General features: G+C 50.2%; 1 protein-coding gene across 1 annotated transcript; it reads right to left on the minus strand.

Annotated features, from left to right (window-relative positions):
* Nucleotides 1-1170: 1170 nt before the first annotated feature.
* On the minus strand, nt 1171-9921 carry CUNH7orf61 (chromosome unknown C7orf61 homolog). The gene is made up of 3 exons (XM_033192159.1): nt 9273-9921; nt 8671-8994; nt 1171-1542 (listed from the first exon to the last, which is right to left on the minus strand). Exons 1-3 carry the CDS (start codon nt 9333-9335, stop codon nt 1309-1311), a joined length of 621 nt encoding a protein of 206 aa, XP_033048050.1. The 5' UTR covers nt 9336-9921; the 3' UTR covers nt 1171-1308.
* Nucleotides 9922-11329: the final 1408 nt, after the last annotated feature.

An 11329-nucleotide genomic window follows, 5' to 3' on the forward strand; every position in this document is an offset into this window, starting at 1 on the left:
GGAGTGCAGTGGCCGAATCTCAGCTCACGGCAAGCTCCGCCTCCTGGGTTTACGCCATTCTGCCTCAGCCTCCGGAGTAGCTGGGACTACAGGCGCCCACCACCTCGCCCGGCTAGTTTTTTTTTTTTTTTGTATTTTTTTAATAGAGACGGGGTTTCACCATGTTAGCCAGGATGGTCTCGATCTCCTGACCTCGTGATCCGCCCACCTCGGCCTCCCAAAGTGCTGGGATTACAGGCTTGAGCCACCGCGCCCGGCCAAAAAAGATGTTTTAAGAGATAGGGTCTTGCTATGTTGCCCAGGCTGGTCTCAAACTCCTGAGCTCGAGCTCCCACCTCAGTCTCCCAAAGTGCTGGGATTATAGGCATGAATCACTGCGCCCTGCCTTGCTGTTGCTTTTGTGAAACAACCCTGCTTTTTCCCGGGGAGCCACCTCTGCACCTTCATGTGGCCTGGCTACTCCGAGAGGGGACCTGAGGCTTCCGGGTCTCCTTTCTTGTTGTCTCCCTCACCCTCCAACCTCCCTCCAAATTGCCACAGCCTCCCTCCAGGTCATTATTCCCACAGTGCCAGGCCAAACTCCTCACCCAGCTCCTAGGCTGCGGCCTTCACCCCGGCCCTGCCATGAGCATGGTCCCTGTAGAGCCCCCTGGAGGTGTAGTTTCAGCTCTTGGTGAGGCGCTGGCAGCGGGGCTGGAGTGCCTTCACAGCGGGCGGATGCGTCTCCCACAGCCCGCATGTGCGTCTGCAGACACACAACCCTCCACAGCCAAGCCCATGGCAAAGCCTTACAGCGCCAGAGAGGCAGGGCGGTGGGCTACCCCTGGGAGCTGGCAGTTTCCAGCAAGGCCTCCTTTGCTGAGCCTTGGACAAACCCCGTAATCCACCCTAAATACCTTTCTTGTAGGACTGCTAAGGACAGCAGCTGGCGGGAGTGGGTCCTTGGTGAATGGCAGCTGTTACTGTCCTTATAAAGAAAGGTGGAGTTACAAACGGGCATTTAGGCCCCTAGAAGGGGGTGGGACCCAGAGCAGAAACCTGCTGACCACTGTGCTTCCCCCCAGATAGACCCACAGGTGACCCCCATTGGGATTTAGGCCTTAGGGGTCTCTCCCTGACCCACCCAAACTCCTCTCATCCCCTCCTGCCATCCACAAACACACTCCACACTGACTCAGAACTATCTGATATTTATTTCCCAATATTTTGATAATTTTTTTACAAATGGAATACATGGAATGAAGGGGCTTATATGGGACCCCAGGTAAGAGTGAGGTTGGGACTCTCTGAGGGTCTGGGGTTCCCCCGCTAGAGGGGACTTTGGGCATCCAGTTTCAGGGACTGAGCCGGGTTGGGTCGAGGGGCAGCATGGCATCGGACGTGGTGCGGTCTGTGCCTCTCCTGCCTGCGGGACAGCTGGCGCAGCTGTTTGCGAACAGCCCACAGCACCAGGTACACCTCCCACAGCATCTCAGCCTCTGGCGTCTTCAAAGGTGACTGAGTCCTCACTTGGGAGCTGACTGAGGCAGAACTCACTGATGACTGTAAGAGAAAGAGAAATGTACACATGTAAATAGGTGGGTCTAGGGAGAAACTGCCATTAGAACGACTCATAAACAGCAAAGGGCTCCCTGATTCCACCTCTCCCATCAGGCCAGCTCAGAGATTACTTCCTCCAGAAAGCCTTCTCAGATTGCATTAGACGTTTGTCATCTCTATCCGTTTTTTTGTTGTTGTTTTTTTTTTTTTTAATGAGACGCGGTCTTGCTATGCCACCCAGGCTGGTCTCGAACTCCTGGGCTCAAGCGATCTTCCTGCCTTGGCTTTCCAAAGTGTTGGGATTACAGGCATGAGCCATCACACCTGGCCCATCATTTCTATTCTTTTTGTTTTTTGAGATGGAGTCTTGCTCTATCACCCAGGCTGGAGTACAGGGGCATGATCTCAGCTCACTGCATCCTCCACCTCCTGGGTTTAAACGATTCTCCTGCCTCAGCCTCCTGAGTAGCTGGGATTACAGGTGCCTGCCACCACGTCCAGCTAATTTTTGTATTTTTAGTAGAGACAGGGTTTCACCATATTGGCCAGGTTGGTCTCGAACTTCTGACCTCAAGTGATCAGCCCGCCTCGGCTTCCCAAAGTGCTGGGATTACAGGCGTGAGCCACCACACCTGGTCTTTTTTTTTTTTTTTTTTTGAGACAAGGTCTCACTCTGTCACCCAGGCTGGAGTGCAGTGGCATAATCTCAGCTCACTGCAACCTCCACCTCCCAAACTCAAGTGATGCTCCCACCTCAGCCTCCTGAATAGCTGGGACTACAGTTGTGCACCATCACGCCCAGCTAACTTATATATATATATACACACACACACATACACACACATATATATATTTTGTAGATATATATATAGTAGAGATATACATATATATACATAGTGGATATATGTATATATATATATATATTTTTTTTTTTTTTGTAGAGATGGGGTTTTGCCCAGGCTGATCTTGAACTCCTGAGCTCAAGTGATCCACTTGCCTCAGCCTCCCAAAATGCTGAGATTACAGGTGTGAGTCACCATGCTCGGCCTAAACTGTTTTTTTGTTTTGTTTTGAGATCATTGTAGACTGACTGACATGCAATTGGAAGAAATCATAGAGATCCTATGCACCCTTTACCGAGTTCCCCTCAACAGGAAAACATTGCAAAACTATACTATGATACAGTCAGGTTATTGACATTGATCCAATCTACTGATCTTACGTAAATTTCCCTAGTTTTACTTGTACTCACTGGTGCGTGTGTCTGTGTGTATGTATAATTTTACCAAGTTTTATCCAGTGTGCAGGTTCATGTATCCGACTACCACAGTCAAGGTACAGAACATTTCCATCAGACAGGAGAAAGCAAAAAACGAAAACAAAACAAAAAAAGATACAGAACATCTGCATCATCCCAAGAGTCCTTCATGTTATCCTTTTATAACTACACTCTTCTCCCCCTGTCTCTGCGGCCCCTGGCAACCACTGAGCCACTAATATGTTCGCCATTTCCAGACTTTTGTTATTTCAAGAGTGGTAGATAATATAAACGGAATCATTCAGTATATAACCTTTTAGGATTGGTTATTTCCACTCAGTATAATTTCCTTGAGGCCGGGCGCGGTGGCTCGTGCCTGTAATCCCAGCACTTTGGGAGGCCAAGGTGGGTGGATCACCTGAGTTCAGGAATTTGAGACCAGCCTGGCTAACATGGTGAAACCCCATCTCTACTAAAAATACAAAAAATTAGCTGGGTGTGGTGGCCAGGCGCCTGTAATCCCATCTACTCGGGAGGCTGAGGCAGGAGAATTGCTTGAACCTGGGAGGTGGAGGTTGCAGTGAGCTGAGGTCATGCCACTGCATTCCAGCCTGAGCTACAAGAGTGAAACTCCGTCTCAAAACAAACAAAAAAATTCCCTTGAGATTCACACCCACATTACCACATGTATCAATAGTTTGTCTTTTCTATCTTTTTTTTTTTTTTTTTGAGATGGAGTCTCCCTCTGTCGCCCAGGCTGGAGTGCAGTGGCACAATCTCAGCTCACTGCAAACTTCACCTCCTGGGTTCACGCTATTCTCCTGCCTCAGCCTTCCGAGTAGCTGGGACTACAGGCACCTGCCACCATGCATGGCTAATTTTTTTTGCATTTTTTTTAGTAGAGACGAGGTTTCACCCTGTTAGTCAGGATGGTCTCAATCTCCTGACCTCGTGATCCACCCGCCTCGGCCTCCCAAAGTGCTGAGATTACAGGTGTGAGCCACCACACCCGGCTTTTTTTTTTTTTTTTTTTTTTTTTTGAGGCGGAGTCTCGCTCTGTCGCCCAGACTGGAGTGCAGTGGCCAGATCTCAGCTCACTGCAAGCTCCGCCTCCTGGGTTTCCGCCATTCTCCTGCCTCAGCCCCCCGAGTAGCTGGGACTACAGGCGCCCGCCACCTCGCCCGGCTAGTTTTTGTATTTTTAGTAGAGACGGGGTTTCACCATATTAGCCAGGATGGTCTCGATCTCCTGACCTCGTGATCCGCCCGTCTCGGCCTCCCAAAGTGCTGGGATTACAGGCTTGAGCCACTGCGCCCGGCCGTCTTTTTTTTTTTTTGAGACGGAGTCTTGCTCTGCCACCCAGGCTGGAGTGCAATGGCCGGATCTCAGCTCACTGCAAGCTCCGCCTCCCGGGTTCCCGCCATTCTCCTGCCTCAGCCTCCCGAGTAGCTGGGACTACAGGCGCCCGCCTCGTCGCCCGGCTAGTTTTTTGTATTTTTAAGTAGAGACAGGGTTTCACCGTATTAGCCAGGATGGTCTCGATCTCCTGACCTCGTGATCCGCCCGTCTCGGCCTCCCAAAGTGCTGGGATTACAGGCTTGAGCCACCGCGCCCGGCCGTTTTTTTTTTTTTTTTTTTTTTTTTTTTTAAGACAGAGTTTCACTTTTGTTGCCCAGGCTAGAGTGCAGTGGCATGATCTCAGCTCATTGCAACCTCCGCCTTCCAGGTTCAAGCAATTTTCCTGCATCAGCCTCCCGAATAGCTGGGATTACAGGCACCCACCACCATGCCCAGCTAATTTTTTTGTATTTTTAGTAGATACAGGGTTTCACCATGTTGGCCAGGCTGGTCTTGAACTCCCAACCTCAGTTGATATGCCTGCCTCGGCCTCCCAAAGTGCTGGGATTACAGGCATGAGTCACCACGCCCGGCCCTGTCCTTTCTATCTTTTTAGAATTTTATTTATTTGTGTGTTTGTTTTGTTTGTTTGCAGATATGGGGGTCTCACTATATTGTCTAGCCTGGCCTCGAACCCCTGGGCTCAAGCGATGCTTCCACCTGGTTTTTCAAAGTGCTAGGATCACAGGTGTGTCACTGCCCCTGGCCAGTCTGTCCCTTCTTATTGCTGAGTAGTATTCTGGGGTTTGAAGATATCACAGTTTAACCATTCACCCGCTGAAGGACATGGGTTGATTTTGGCTATCACAAATCAAGCTGCTATGAATGTCCACATTTAGATTTTTTTTTTTTTTTTTTGAGACAGAGTCTCCCTCTGTCACCCAGGATGGAGTGCAGTAGCGCGATCTCGGCTCACTGCAAGCTCCGCCTCCCGGGTTCACGCCATTCTCCTGCCTCAGCCTCTAAGTAGCTGGGACTACAGGCGCCCGCCACTGTGCCCTGCTAATTTTTTGTATTTTTAGTAGAGATGGGGTTTCACTATGTTAGCCAGGATGGTCTCGATCTCCTGACCTCATGATCCGCCCGCCTCAGCCTCCCGAAGTGTTGGGATTACAGGCATGAACCACTGTGCCCGGCCTCACATTTAGATTTTTCATGTGAACATAAGATTTTATTTATCTGGGATAAATGCCCAAGAGTACAACTGTTGGGTCATATGATAACTGCATGGCTAGTTTTATAAGAAATAACCATTCTTGGCCAGCCGCTGTGGCTCACGCCTATAATCCCAGTACTTGGGAGTCCGAGGCAAGAGGATCACCTGAAGTCAAGAGTTCAAGACCAGCCGGTCCAATATGGTGAAACTCTGTCTCTACTAAAAATACAAAAATTAGTCAGATATGGTGGTGGGTGCCTGTAATCCCAGCTACTCGGGAGGCTGAGGCAGGAGAATTGCTTGAATCTGGGAGGCGGAGGTTGCAGTGAGCCAGATCATGCCACTGTACTCCAGCCTGTGTGACAGAGTGAGACTCCAATATAAAAAAAGAGAGAGAGCTAGAAATGACCATCCTCTTTTCCAGAGTGGCTGTGCTATCTTTTTTCCTTTTTCTTTTTCTTTTTTTTTTTTTTTTTGAGACAGCATCTCAGTCTGTCACCAAGGTTGGAGTGCAGTGGCATGAATATAGCTCACTGCAGACTTGACCTCCCAGCGATCCTCCCACCTTAGCCTCCCAAGTAGTTGGGACTACAGGCATGCATCAAGCCTGGCTAATTTTTTTACTTTTGTAGAGATGGGGTCTCCCTATGTTGCCCAGGCTGGGCTAAACAAGCTTACAGTCCTACTCACATGAGTGCAGGTGAGCTTTCAAACTCAACATTTGGTCATGTCACTCCTCTGCTCAAGTGTCTTCAAGGGCTCCCATTGCTCTAAGGGTCCAATCCACAGCTCACAACTTGGCAACCCTGCCTTCTACCAGCTGACTTTTGGCTTCAGGATCGTTTCACTCCAACCCACACACCTTGGGCCAGCTCTGCACACATCTACTATTCTTTTTTGTTTGTTTGAGACAGACTGTCACTCTATTGCCCAGGCTGGAGTGCAGTGGCACAATCTCGGGTCATTGCAACCACTGTTTCCCAGGATCAAGCAATTCTCCTGACTCAGCCTCCCAAGTATCTGGGATTACAGGGGTGCACCACCACACCCTGCTGATTTTTGTTTTTGTTTTTGTTTTTAGTAGAGACAGGGTTTCACCATGTTGGCCAGGCTGGTCCTGACCTCAGGTGATCCACCTGCCTCAGCCTCTCAAAGTGCTGGGATTACAGGTGTGAGCCATTGCACCCAGACTTTTTTTTTTTTTTTTTCCTGAGACAGAATCTTGCTCTGTCACCCAGGTTGGAGTGTGTGGCATGATCTCGGCTCACTACAACTTCCGCTTCCCAGGCTCCAGCAATCCTCCCACTTCAGCCTCCCGAATAGCTGGGACTACAGCTGTGAGCCACTGATTCCTGGCTTATTTTTGTATTTTTTATAGAGATAGGGTTTTACCATGTTGCCCAGGCTGGTCTCAAATTCCTGAGCTCAAATGATCCTCCTGCCTTGGCCTCCCAAATTGTTGGATTTATATGCATGATCCACTGTGCCTGGCCACATATCTGCTATTCTTACTCCCTGGACACCCCTCCCACTCCCTCCACCTTCCCCTAACAACCCTTTCAAGCCAAGCTAACACCTTCAGGCCTCAGCTTTACCCTCACTTCTGTTAAGAAGGTCTTGCCTGGCTGGGTGCAGTGGCTAACGCCTGTAATCCTGGCACTTTGGGAGGCTGAGGCAGGCAGATCACAAGGTCAGGAGATCGAGACCATCCTGGCTAACACAGTGAAAACCCATCTCTACTAAAAATACAAAAAAAAAAAATTAGCCAGGCGTGGTGGTGGGCACCTGTAGTCCCAGCAACTCGGGAGGCTGAGGCAGGAGAATGGCATGAACCTGGGTGGCAGCGCTTGCAGTGAGCCAAGATCGCACCCCTGCACTCCAGCCTGGGTGACAGACTCCGTCTCAAAGAAAAAAAAAAAAGAGGCCTTACCTGACTACAGGTCTGGATAACATGCCTCTCTCCTGGGATCCTACAGCCCGCTTGACAATGTCACACTCAACAATGTGTGGATACTGAACTAACAATGCCTATGATTTCATCTGTAGCCCCGCAAGTCTGCAAATCTTGTTCAGTGTTGTATCTTCAGTACCTGGCAGTTGCTGGACGCACAGGAAATAGTTTTTATTTTTATTTTTATTTTTATTTTTATTTTTGAGACGGAGTCTCGCTCTGTTGCCCAGGCTGCAGTGCAGTGGCGCTATCTCAGCTCACTGCAAGCTCCACCTCCTGGGTTCATGCCATTCTCCTGCCTCAGCCTCCCAAGTAGCTGGGACTACAGACGCCCGCCACCTCACTGGCTAATTTTTTTTTTTTTTTTTTGAGAAGGAGTCTCGCTTTGTCACCCAGGCTGGAGTGCAGTGGCGCGATCTCTGCTCACTGTCAGCTCCGCCTCCTGGGTTCACGCCATTCTCCTGCCTCAGCCTCCTGAGTAGCTGGGACTACAGGCGCCCGCCACCACGCCCGGCTAATTTTTTGTATGTTTAGTAGAGACGGGGTTTCACTGTGTTAGCCAGGATGGTCTTTATCTCCTGACCCCGTGATCCGCCCGCCTAGGCCTCCCAAAGTGCTGGGATTACAGGTGTGAGCCCCCGCGCCCGGCCTGGCTAATATTTTTTTATTTTTAGTAGAGACAGTGTTTCACCATGTTAGCCAGGATGGTCTTGATCTCCTGACCTCGTGATCCACCCGCCTCAGCCTCCCAAAGTGCTGGGATTACAGGCATGAGCCACTCCGCCCAGCCGGAAATATATGTGTGTGTATATATATATATATAAAGAAAAAATTTGCCGGGCATGATGGCTCATGCCTGTAATCCCAGCATTTTGTGAGGCTGAGACAGATGGACCACTTGAGGCCAGGTGTTCGAGACCAGCTTGGCCTCATGGTGAAACCCTTGTCTCTACTAAAAATGCAAAAACTAGCCGGGCATGGGAGTGCATGCCTGTAATCCCAGCTACTCAGGAGGCTGAGCCAGGAGAATCACTTCAACCCGGGAGGTGGAGGTTGCAGTGAGCTGAGATTGCGCCACTGCACTCCAGCCTGGGCGACAGAGTGAGACTCTGTCTCAGGATAAAAAAAAAAAAGAAAGAAAGAAAAAAAAAAAGATGTTTTAAGAGACAGGGTCTTGTTGTGTCACCCAGGCTGGTCTCGAACTCCTGAGCTCAAGTGATCCTCCCGTCTCAGCCTCCCCAAATGCTGGGATTACTGGCATGAGTCACTGCACCAGGCCAGGAAACAATTGTTGAACAAGTAATCGGAGGGAGGGGTGAGTCACTCAGAGCTGGGGAAAGAGGGAGGGGGTGTTGGGACAGTGCTGACCTTCCAGCTGCACATCTGCCAGCCGCTCTGCAGGGCAGAGACCATGAGCGTAGAGACAGACTTGACGGCCGTCCTCGGCAGCTGCAGCAGGGATCGGCCCTGTTGGCCCAGCTCCACCTTGGTCCCCTCTGTAGTCTTGGCCAACACGCAGGGATCTGCCAGCTTGGGGGACTCAGCCAACTTGGGTTTAGTCTCTTTCGGGGGCTCGACCAACCTCAAAGTCTCAGCCACCTGGAGAGTCTTCTCCATCTTCTTCAATGAGTGTTTCTTGGAACCAGGGTGTTCTGAGATGGTTGGTTTAATTTTCTGCCTCCAGAAGAAAACCTGAGAACCAAGACACAGAGAGGAGAGACAGCAGAGAGGGTCAGGGCAGAGACAATACCATCCACAGAAAAGAAGGCACAAAAGGGATGCATCAGTGAGTTTCCTGGCCTCTATCCCTTCTCCTCCAGCCCCTCCCCAGCTGTCCTTTCCTTCCTCCCCACTCCATCTTGTTTGGCCACAGGAGGCCAGGAAGGCAGGGAACCCATGCAGTAAGGGGCTGCTGTGACCATGCCCTCAGGCCAGAGCATCATGAGGACAGAGTGGTCTCAGAAACTCACCCAGGAAATAATCCTTTGCCAAGCCTGTCTAACCCATCGGAAGAACTTCATGACCACAACCATCTCTCTTGACAGGACAAACACGGAGGAAAGAGCAGAGCCAGCATTTGGTACAGTGGAGGTGGCAGGTGGAGGACGGGGTGGGCTGTGGGCCAGTGACCACCTCTTGAGGGGTCTCCTGGGAGCTTCAAGCACAGCAGTAAAGAAAGAAGTAGGAAATCCTGGGGGAAAGCCCCTCCTGCCAATGAATCCCAGACCTTTTCTCCCCTCCCTGGGACAGGGAGAGGAGTTGAAGTAGGTGAGAACCTACAGTGAGGGAGAGTTCTAGACCATTGTGAGACTGCCTGGCCCCGACCCCAACCCCCAAGGCCCTGCCTGGACCCACAGAGTCCATCTCTTCCACCCTGGCTCTTCTTCGCTCAGATCCAGGGAAAATAAACTAAGGTGTAACAAACTAATAGGCCCTGTCCCTGCATCACGTCATGCAGTCCCTTCACAGCAGCCTTTCAAGGTAGGTATTGTTGTTAGTGCCACTTCACCAAAGAGGGATCTGAAATTCAGGAAAGCTAAAGGGGGCCGGGCATGGTGGCTCGTGCCTGTAATCCCAGTGTTTTGGGAGGCTGAGGCAGCAGGATCACTTGAGGCCAGGAGTTCAAGACCAGCCTGGGCAACATAGTGAGACCCCCCCCCAACCCCCACAACTCACTATGTTTAAATTTTTCAAAAAAAATTTTTAAATCAGTCAGGAGTGGTGGTATGTGCCTGAAGTCCCAGCTACTCAGGAGGCTGAGGCAGGAAGATTGCTTGAGCCAGGAGATGGAGGCTGCAGTGAGCCATGATTGTGTCATTGCACTCCAGCCTGGGCAACAGAATGAGACCCTGTCTCAAAAAAAAAAAAAAAAAAAAAGAAAGAAAGAAGGGAGAGAAGGATGGAGGAAGGAAGAGAGAGAGAGACAGAGAGAGGAGAGAAAGAGGAAAGAAAAGAAAAAGAAAAAGAAAAGAAAGAGAAAGAGAAATTAAAGAGGAAGGAAGAAAGAAAAAAGAAAAGAAGGAAAGAAAGACAAAAAAGAAAGACAAGAAGGAATGAAGGAGGGAAGGAAGGAAGGAAAGAAGGAAGGAAGGAAGGAAGGAAGGAAGGAAGGAAGGAAGGAAGGAAGGAGGGAAAAAACTTAAGGGGACCAGGTGTGGTAGCTCACACCTGTAATCCCAGAACTTTGGGATGCCAAGGTGGGAGGATTACTTGAAGTCAGCAGCTTGAGATCAGCCTGGGCAATATAGCGAGATGGTCTCTACCAAAAAATGTAGACCGGGCACAGTGTCTCATGCCTGTAATCCCAGCACTTTGGGAGGCTGAGGTAGGTGGATTACTTGAGTTCAGGAGTTTGAGATCAGCCTGGCCAACATGGTGAAACCCTGTCTCTACTAAAAATACAAAAAAAAAAAAAAAAAAAAAATTAGCCGGGAGTGGTGGTGCACACATGTAGTTCCAGCTACTCAGGAGGCTGAGGCATGGAAATCGCTTGAACCTGGGAGGTGGAGATTGCAGTGAGCTGAGATCTCACCACTGCACTCCAGCCTGGGTGACAAGAGCGAAACTCCGTCTCTAGCTGGGCATAGTGCCACATGCCTGTAGTCCCAGCTACTTAGGAGGCTGAAGTGGGAGGATCACTTGAGCCCAGGAGTGGAAGACAACAGTGATCTATGATAACACCACTGCACTCCAGCCTGGGCAACATAGCAAGGCCCCATCTCTACAAAAATAAAGACAATATAGCTGAACGTGGTGGCACACACCTATAGTTCAGGGAGGCCAAGGCAGAAGGATCACTTGAGCCAGGGACGTGGAGGCTGCAGGGAGCTGTGTTTGTGCCGCTGCGCTCTGAGCATCAGAGCAAGACCCTGTCTCAAAAAAAGAAGAAACGAAAAAAAAAGAAAAACCAAAGAAGTTGCCCAAGGTTATGAACCTAGGGAAACCTAAGGAGGTAGAGAGTCACGGACTCCAAGGCAGGTCAGCCTCCTTGGAGGCTGCTGGGACTAGGGGCCTCCTGGGGCTACAG

The sequence above is a fragment of the Trachypithecus francoisi genome, unplaced genomic scaffold (assembly GCF_009764315.1).
Source record: "Trachypithecus francoisi isolate TF-2019V2 unplaced genomic scaffold, Tfra_2.0 Lachesis_group4, whole genome shotgun sequence".
NCBI classification, from domain to species: Eukaryota; Metazoa; Chordata; class Mammalia; order Primates; family Cercopithecidae; genus Trachypithecus; species Trachypithecus francoisi.

Excerpts from the sequence above, each read along its gene's own strand:
- CUNH7orf61 (XM_033192159.1), bottom strand. The coding sequence starts at position 9,335 with ATGGTTGTGGTCATGAAGTTCTTCCGATGGGTTAGACAGGCTTGGCAA. Across the intron at positions 8,995-9,272 it reads GGCAAAGGATTATTTCCTGG|GTTTTCTTCTGGAGGCAGAA; the intron begins GTGAGTTTCTGA and ends CTTGGTTCTCAG. Across the intron at positions 1,543-8,670 it reads GGCAGATGTGCAGCTGGAAG|TCATCAGTGAGTTCTGCCTC; the intron begins GTCAGCACTGTC and ends TTTCTCTTACAG.